Source organism: Pseudorca crassidens, chromosome 3 (assembly GCF_039906515.1).
Source record: "Pseudorca crassidens isolate mPseCra1 chromosome 3, mPseCra1.hap1, whole genome shotgun sequence".
Lineage (NCBI taxonomy): Eukaryota > Metazoa > Chordata > Mammalia > Artiodactyla > Delphinidae > Pseudorca > Pseudorca crassidens.
In genome coordinates, this window is record NC_090298.1 from 112379910 (window position 1) to 112388256 (window position 8347).

At 59.5% G+C, this 8347-nt stretch overlaps 1 protein-coding gene across 1 annotated transcript; it reads right to left on the minus strand.

Annotated features, from left to right (window-relative positions):
* Nucleotides 1-666: 666 nt before the first annotated feature.
* Nucleotides 667-7348, minus strand: PITX1 (paired like homeodomain 1). Its single transcript, XM_067731801.1, has 3 exons — nt 6776-7348; nt 4220-4452; nt 667-2183 (listed from the first exon to the last, which is right to left on the minus strand). Exons 1-3 carry the CDS (start codon nt 6945-6947, stop codon nt 1641-1643), a joined length of 948 nt encoding a protein of 315 aa, XP_067587902.1. The 5' UTR covers nt 6948-7348; the 3' UTR covers nt 667-1640.
* Between the last annotated feature and the right edge of the window lie 999 nt (nt 7349-8347).

Below are 8347 nucleotides of genomic sequence, written 5' to 3' on the forward strand. Positions count from 1 at the left end.
GCAGTTTACAGGCTGGTCTTGTTCAGTAGTTTCCAAAAGTAGGGGGAGGTGGCGGCGGGAGCGACCGATAACTTGGGATGTAAGGTAAGTGAGAAGTGAGTTCTGTGTGATGGACACTTTCACCGGAACAGCCATATGCCCCTGCGTGGGATTTCGATGTGGAGGCCCTGGCTCGACTCTGGCGGATCCAGCACCGTCGGTCCTCCTGGAACAACCAGAGCAGGGCTCAAGGTGGGGGCACCGGGCCTATTGGAGAACAGGCAACCCCAGGTCTAAAGAGGCTCTCAGCGGCTCCCACCGCCAAGCTCCCAGCAGACAAAGGCCGCGAAGCACCCTAAAAGCCTGGAGCGTCACTGCAGACCCAGTCTGGGAAGAGCCTGCAGAATCCGGCGGTCGGGTAGGGCGGGTGGTCCAGGCTAGAGCGGCCCGCGCCGATGAGTATCGGGCGCGCGCTCGCGCGCGCGGAAAGGGACCTCGGAGCGCTGGGCTGCGCCCTCAAGGGAGCCGGGTTGAACTGGTCTGGAATGGTGGTGGGGAAGTGGGCGTAGGGTCCTCTGGCAGGGTCGGCTTCGGCTCTTTTCTCCTACTCGCAGGGCCCACGGGGGTGCAGTTCCCTTTCTACCCGCCTTCCCTCCAAGACCGAATGAAGCAGTCAGGGCTCGGCAGTGGTTAGCACGCTCGTACTATGGTTTTAATGGATGTACATGGACAAGTCGATATAGACAGATTTATAATTCTATACAGTCAGTCCGACATACACAAGGACGCTGTAAACTGGGGCGCGGGCCGGAGAGCGGGTGTGCAAAGTGGGCACGGCGTGGGGCCCTGGCCGCTCCCCGAGCTCTCCCGGCTCGACTCTTGCACGGCGGGCGGTGAGGAGGCGGCTGGCTCCTCGCCGGACAGGCGGACCACCTTCTAGCCGGGAGCTGAGGGGAGGGCCTGGGCTTGCGGCGAAGCTTGGGGGCTGGGATGCTCTGAGACGAGCACTCCGCATGCTCCCGCCTCGTCCGCACCGCCAGCTGCGGCTCGTTGGCCTTAAAGTAATCCTGCGGGGCAGGCAAGGGCTCTTCGAGGCGCGCCGGGGCCATTAGTACGGCTCCACGGCGAGATCCCGACCCTGGACTGGGTACCGTCATCCCTGGCCCAGCGCCCCTCCAACTTGGATCCGGATCGAGCTAAGGTATGCTTGGCCGGGCCTAGCTCGGAGGGGGCGTCTTGGTTCGCACCGGGCCGGGGCCCAGGCTTGCCGGCGGTCCGCGCTCCAGTTCGCAGGCGGGAACGCGGGCTACGGGGCGACTCCTCCCGGCCGCCGGCCTCGGCGCTCGCCTCCCGCGCCGCGTCCCCTCCGCAGAGTGGCCCACCGGGCCCCGAGCGAGCGAGCGAGCACGCACCACCCGCGCCATCCCGAGGAAAATTGCAACTCATCCGTTTTTTCGCGGCACTTTTCTCCGACGTCTTTTTGCTTTGTCTCGTTTTGGAGGGCAGAGTGGGGTCCAGGAAAGCAAACACAAAACCAAGCCGGAGGTGGGGAGGTGGGGAGCAGGGGGCCGCGCAGGCGCCAGGTCCTCCGCGCCCGCACCCGACCCGGTCCCGGCCCCGGCGCTGTGCCGGCCGCCGGCCCGCGTGGCCCGGCTGGGCGGTCAGCTGTTGTACTGGCACGCATTGAGGCCCGAGGCCGGGCCCTGCAGGCCGCCGTAGCCGAACGACGAGTGCTGCTTGGACTTGAGCCGCAGGCTGGCTAGGCTCGAGTTGCACGTGTCCCGGTAGACGCTGTAGGGCGAGGCCGGTGTGCCGTACGGGCAGCCGCCCGGTGACATGGCCGAGTTAAGCGAGGAGCCGGTGAGGTTGTTGATGTTGTTGAGGCCCGAGTTGGGCATGCCGGGCACAGCGCCCGGGCCCATGCTCGACGGCATGGTCATGGAGGAGATGGAGCTGGGGGCCGAGAACATGGACTGCGACGACAGCGGGCTCATGGAGTTGAAGAAGGTGAAGCTCTTGGTGGAGAGCGGCGCTGGTGCCAGGCTCTTAGCGGCCCAGTTGTTGTAGGAGTAGCCAGCGGCGTACACGTCCTCGTAGGGCTGCACCAAGCCGCTGAACTGCGGCACGTAGCCGCCCTTGCACAGGTCCAGCTGCTGGTTACGCTCGCGCTTCCGCCACTTGGCTCGCCGGTTCTTGAACCAGACCTAGGGGAGGGGGACAGGAGAAAGGTCAGGGCTGCCGAGGGCGGGAAGACGCCTCCACCTCCCCCGCCCCACCCGAGGCCTCCGCCGGCTTCCTTCTCTCCGAATACCGTTTCTTTCTTCGATATTTCCACCCCTGCCTTCTCTCCATAATGGTTCCCTTCCTGTCTCCAGAAAATATTAGTCTTTCCCTTTTTCTGATCTTTATCCTCTTCCCCCAATTAAATCCGGTTTCTTCTCCTAATACGGATCCTCTTTTTTTTTTTTTTTAACAAATATTTGTTTTCTTTCTTCCTCTCTCAACCAGGTCATCTTCTGCCTTCTCCCGCAAACGGTTCCCCATCTACCTCCTAAATACTCCATCCATTTTCTTCTTCCTCGAATACAAAAGGTAGTTTTCTTTCCTGAAATATACGACCTTGCGACTCCTCTCATTCTTCAGTCTATTTTTCATTCCTCAGATAGTCTGTTTCCATCTTTATTGGTAATATTTGATATTATCATTTCTGCCTCAAATGTTTATTTTCGTTCCGTCCACCCCACTATCTGAACCACTTTCTTCTCCCTCAAACAGTCCATTTTTCTTCGTTATCCCCCATTTTTGATCCTTTTGATTCTTCTGCAAATATTTAGTTTGTTTTTTTCTTTCCAAATATCTGACCTTCACTGTTTCTCTTAAATGGTTGATTCTTTAGTCTTCTCAAATACTTGATCCTTTTGCTTCTCCCTTAAATACTTAATTTCTTTTCTGCTACCTAAATATACGCCAAATATGTTTTTCTGCAAATATTTAATTTCCTTTCACTTCTTACTAGTTTCTCTCTACTCTCCCCCTCCACTTTTCCTCACAAAATTCCGTTAGAACCTCTTCTTTCCCAACTCCCAGTGCTTGCCGATCCTCATCTAGTCCCAGTCCTTTGCCCTCCGCAGCCCTCGACCAGCCCCGGGCTGTATCCCGACCTCTCTTGCCGGACCCCTGCATCTCAGCCTTCTCCATCCCCAGCACTAACGTTGCCTGATTCCACCCCCACTCCACCCCACCCGTACCACCGTAAACCCCAGGCAGGCTTAGTGAGTTCAGGATTACCGAATGCTGTCTTCACTCTATCCCACTGGGCTGGCCAGCCTGACTGGGGAGGGGTGAGAGCTGGGGTTATAGCAGGGAGTCTGTGGCCCAGGTGGGACTTTGGTTTAGCTTGGAACGTGCTCCCAATATCTGATTAAATATTTGCAGTACCCAGAGAAGAAGTGATTCTCTTGCTGCTCTGGCAGGACAGCCATGTTTTCACTGGGAACCAAGGGGTGAGAAGAGGGAGGGTGCAGTCCTGTCTTGAGTTGGAGACCTTACATCTCCAAAGGGATTCGGCCTGAGGCTCACTCATCCACCAGAGCTGCCCCCTCCTCACCTGAACCCAGCCCTACGGGAAAGGGCATTAGGGAAAGGGCATTAGGGAAAGGGTTCAGCTAAGACTGGCCGAATGGCTGAGAAAGAGTCCGGTGGAGAATATCCTGAGATTTTGGAGAAGCAGCGTACGGGTGGGACCACTGCCCTAGGAAGTTTTGAGACCCCCCCAAGCCTGCACTGTTATCAGGCCTCTCCCAGGCTGCCAGGCAGGATCTGCCTTTCCCTTTCGTTTTCGCGGGAAGGTGCCAGCGGCTCGGAGGTCCCCAGCAGCGGGGAATCCTCTGCTCAGTCTAGGGGGTAACAGCCGAGCGGGTTCTGGGCTCTGCAGGGCAGGGGAACATCCCTTGGGGACACAGGTCTTTGGGCGGGGGCTGCGGTAGAGCCCGAGGGTCAGGTGGGATGCGGGTCAGAGGGATCCGAGGCGGCAGCAGCCGAGGGGGGCTAGCACCAAACGGCTCTGCAGCAGCTGGGTAGACCGGGGCCTAAGGTGGAATCGCCTCCGGTGGAGGGAGGGAGTCGGTCTGAGTGTGCAAAAGAGTGATAGTCTGAGCGCGGGTCTAAGCTTTCAAGGGCTGCGCTGGGCCGGCTGGCAGCCTTCTGCGCGGGTCCCCTTAGGCGCGCACCCCACGCTCACCCTCACGCGTGGCTCGGTGAGGTTGGTCCACACGGCGATCTCCTCCCGCATGCTCATGTCCGGGTAGCGGTTCCTCTGGAACGTGGCCTCCAGCTCTTGCAATTGCTGGCTTGTGAAGTGCGTGCGTTGCCGCCGCTGCTTCTTCTTCTTGGCGGGGTCCTCCACACCGCCGCAGCCTGCGCCGCCCGCACTGCTGTCCTCGGGCCCCTTGGGTTCCCCGCTGCGCTCCTTCTCTGAAGCAGGCAGGACAGGGCGCCAGTCACCTCGGGCTTATGCCCTTTTGCACCCCATCCCGGCTCCACCGAAGTGCTCGTGGTCAGCCCTGGTGGGGCCCGCCCTCCCGCCAGGGCCCCTGGAATTGTACCCATTGGAAAGAGCCCGCCTGTGCCGGGTAGGGTAGGCAGTAGTCACCTCTGATCAGGCTCGTCTGGGAGAAGAGCCCAGGAGTCGGAGACGTGGGCCTAGGTTCCTAGCTGCGCAGGGCCTGCTCTCACAGCTCGGCTCATGCTGGGGCTCTGCTGTTGATGTCACCCGAAAATGTACATTTTTTAGGGCTCTTGGGGTTCTAAATCAGAGGGGGTCTCTGCTTTTCTGAACTAGGATCAAATCTTTCTAGCCTGAAGCTGGGGGAGGGGGTGGAGCAAGAGCCAGGCAGTGGCCTGCAGCCCCTCCAATTTCTTCTCCCCAGGGCCGTGTGGGAGCCCCACCGGGCAGGCACAACACAGCCGGGTTCTCGGCCTTAGCTCCAGGCCTCAAGTCCCAAGGCACAGAAAATCCCTCTGGCAGCAGCCAGGCAGCCCAGACTCACAGACTCTGTCTAGGTGACCTGGGGGCTCTAGCCTCTCTCTCTTTGAAGCTACACAAACAACATGCAGTTATAGAAACATTGAAACAAAAAGAAAAAGAATTTAAAAACAAAACACAGAAGCCCAGAAAAGCTCACAGCTCTATGCCTAAAAACATAGAAAGGGTCACAAATTCTTAAAAATAGGCAGGTAGAAACACAGCAAATGCAGATTAAGAAGCCAGAAACCTCCGTGCAAACACACCCCTAACTAAATACAGTGCTGTTAAGTGTATAAACTCCAGGCAGACACAGGCATTTATTTATCTGGGATTTAAAAAAAAAATGTACTGTTGTAGATAGATTTTTTTTAACCCCTTCCTGATAATGCCCTTCTAGAAATAATTTTTAAATCCCAGGGAAATACAACACTATAGTTAGATAACTTAAATTCCCCAAATAACATCACTGTAAACGGATTTTGAGAAAATCCCGGAGAAAAGCGCCATTTTGGATTGACTTTTTAAAATCTCCCGAAGAATAATGTTGCATGTAGATATTTTAAATTCCAGAGAAATATATCTAGTATAGCAATTCTTTCTATAACGAAAAATACAGTTAATTTAAAAAATTTATTCTCACAGACTTGGCTTTTTAAAGCAATCTATGACTATGTATTTCTCTGGGTTTTAAAAATAAAAACCAACCAAAGGCCACGGTTAAAACTTTTGAAAACAGAAGTACCGTCCAGCGTTGATTGTTTTTTTAACCAAGCAAACAGAACCTCTCAGGGAAAGTCACTTAGGGATGCAAAACAGAAATAAATAGAGATTAAAAACTCGTAGAGAAACACTCAGCGGTGGATTAAGAAATGAACGCAGAAGAGGCGCCCACGGCCGGGGGAGTGGGAAGTTCGGCGGCGGCGCTGAACTAGGACCTCGAGCGCAGGAGCCGTTCGGAGACCCTGGAGCCCGAGCAGGGCCGGGTATTGGCCTCATCACTGCCCGCGCCGCCCACCCGCCGGCCCAGTAGCTGGCGTGGGGGAAAAAGCTTGAGCTCGGGCAGAAAGGCAGCGCGGAAGGAGACTTGGCCGAGCAGAGTCGGAGCCCTGGACCCGCGGCCTGGCGGCTCCGGGCTCTGGCGGAGCACGTGGGGCACGGATCCCTCTTTTAGGCGGTTCTGACTGGAGCCGGGTCGCCCCTCTTGGCCCACTCGCCCTCGCTGTCCTCTCTTTTCTCTTTACTTAAGGTTGTTTTTCTTCCCCCCCAGTTTGCTTTTCCGACTTTTCCCGCCACCTTCTCTTAGGTCTCTCCCTCTCAGTCAGTCGCCCACAGTCTGTCGGGGTGTCTGTACTCTCTCTCTCTGGGCACTTTCTCTCGCCCGCCGCCCATTCCTTTCTGATCTGCTCCTCTCCTTCGGTCCAAGCGGCCCTTCGACAACCATTTGCGCAAGCCTAACTGTTCTCCCCGTTCTATTTGCTCCCGATCAAGAGGGGCTGTCATTCCGACCCTTCGGTTGTAGGTTCGTGCATTTGCAGGTCACTTGGCGCGTGGGCACCGCGTGGAAGTGCCTTCGAAAAGCACTAAATTTCCGCTTCATAAAGCGCCTACTTGTCCGTGTTCAGCGTCAGGTGGAGAATGGGAAAAGTAAAGGTCCTGAGGCCTCCTGGGGCGTAGAGCGAGCTTGACTGTGCGGAGCGGGCGCCAGGCCCTGCTCCCGGCTCCCTGCACTCGGGTAGGCTCCGTGCGCGCCTCGCGGGGAGCCGAGCTTACCTGGCAGCTCCGTGTCGGACGACTCGCTGGCGGAGTTCTCGAGCGGCTCGCGGGGGTCGGCGGCGCGGGCTAGGTGGAAGGCGGGCCCCATGTCGTGCGGCGGCGGCGGCGGCGGCGGCCGGAGCCCCTCCGGCAGCCGCTCCAGGCTCATGCCCCCCTTGAAGGCGTCCATGGAGGCGGGGACCGCGGCGGGCGCTCCAGGGGCCGGAGCTGCGCGCGCCCGGCAGCCCTGGCTGCGACCTGTGAGGACAAGAGCGCAGCGCCTAAGCGGCCGCCCCCCAGGGCTGCCCGCGCCCGAAACGACGCCGCGCCCGCCCCATGGACCGCCCGGGGCTGCGGGGCCAGGCGGGCGGCAGCGGCAGCGGTTTCCCGCGACCGGGAGCCCGGCTTCGCGCTCCGCGCTGCCCTCCCGCCGCTCGGGCCTCAGCCGCCCGCCCGGCCCCGGTTCCGGCTCCCGATCCGGGGCCGGTTTCTAAGGCTCCGGACGGCGCCGGCAGAGTCTGTCTTAAAGCGACAGCGCGCACGCCAGGTTCCAGCAGTCCCTGCGCCAGGGGTGGTGGGTGGGGTGGGCCTGGGTGGGAGGGGGCTGGGAGGGAAGGAGGCAGCGAACGAGCGAGCGAGGGAGCGCGGGCGGAATCCAGCCGCGAGCCGCCCGCGCAGCCGCGCCCTCTCTGCCGCCCTCCCTCCTTCCCTCCCTCACTGCCTCGCCCGCGCCCTCCCCCTCCGCAGCCACCTTCCCGCCGCCTCCCCCCTCCCGCGGCCTCGCCGCGCCTCACCCTCCTTCCCCGGTGACACACTGAGTTCTCCCGCGGCCGCACAAAAGAAACGCATCTGGCCTGCAAGTCCCGCGCGGCTCGTGCCCACCTCAAGCCCCAAATGACTTGTTTCGCTCAGAATCAACTCCTGTCTGGGCCGCCTCGAAGTCCCGAGCCCCCGGCAAGAACAGCCCAGGATGAGTGAATGTTCACCAAGGAGGATCGCACCGACCGGGCGCCTGCGAGCCAGCGCCAGGGTGGGGGCAGAGCCCGGGGCTCGTTCTGGCAGCTCCCAGCGGCGTCCTCGTCGAGGGGCCGCGGCCCCTCCTTACCCGGCCTCGTCTCCCGGGACCTGAGCCAGGCTGAGTGACAGCAGCCTGCGCTCTAATGGGCCCCCGGATGCTGCCTCCTAATTAGCTTGGACCCTCTCCCCCAAGGCTTCTTCTCAGGCCTCCCCCTCTGCACCGCAGTCAATTTTCCGGGATTGGGATAGAACTGATGGCTTCTAATCAGATGAAGCGTTTCTGTTGGCTCCAGGCCGCTGGCGAGTGCAGCAGGAGACCCCAAAAGCCCTGCCAGGCCCCAGAGCCTCTTCAGTAGGGCTGTCTCCCCTTGTTTTGCACCTTCAATGGTCTGACCAAATCCGCCAGGCCCCGGCCTTGGTTGCCACACGATGGGGCTCTGCCCCCTTCAGGGCACGTTTGCAGGGCCTGGGGCCTCACTTTGGCTTCCCAGAGCTTCAGGCACAGGCCTGGCAGGCCAGGTGACTGCAGTTTTCAAGCCTAGGCCAGCAGCCCAGGAAGCCTAGGACCGTCTT

Bases quoted from the DNA above. Each gene is read 5' to 3' on its own strand.
- PITX1 (XM_067731801.1), bottom strand. From the start codon at position 6,947: ATGGACGCCTTCAAGGGGGGCATGAGCCTGGAGCGGCTGCCGGAGGGG. The intron at 4,453-6,775 runs GTAAGCTCGGCT...TGCCTGCTTCAG, and splicing joins GTCCGACACGGAGCTGCCAG to AGAAGGAGCGCAGCGGGGAA. The intron at 2,184-4,219 runs GTGAGCGTGGGG...CCCCTCCCCTAG, and splicing joins TCACCGAGCCACGCGTGAGG to GTCTGGTTCAAGAACCGGCG.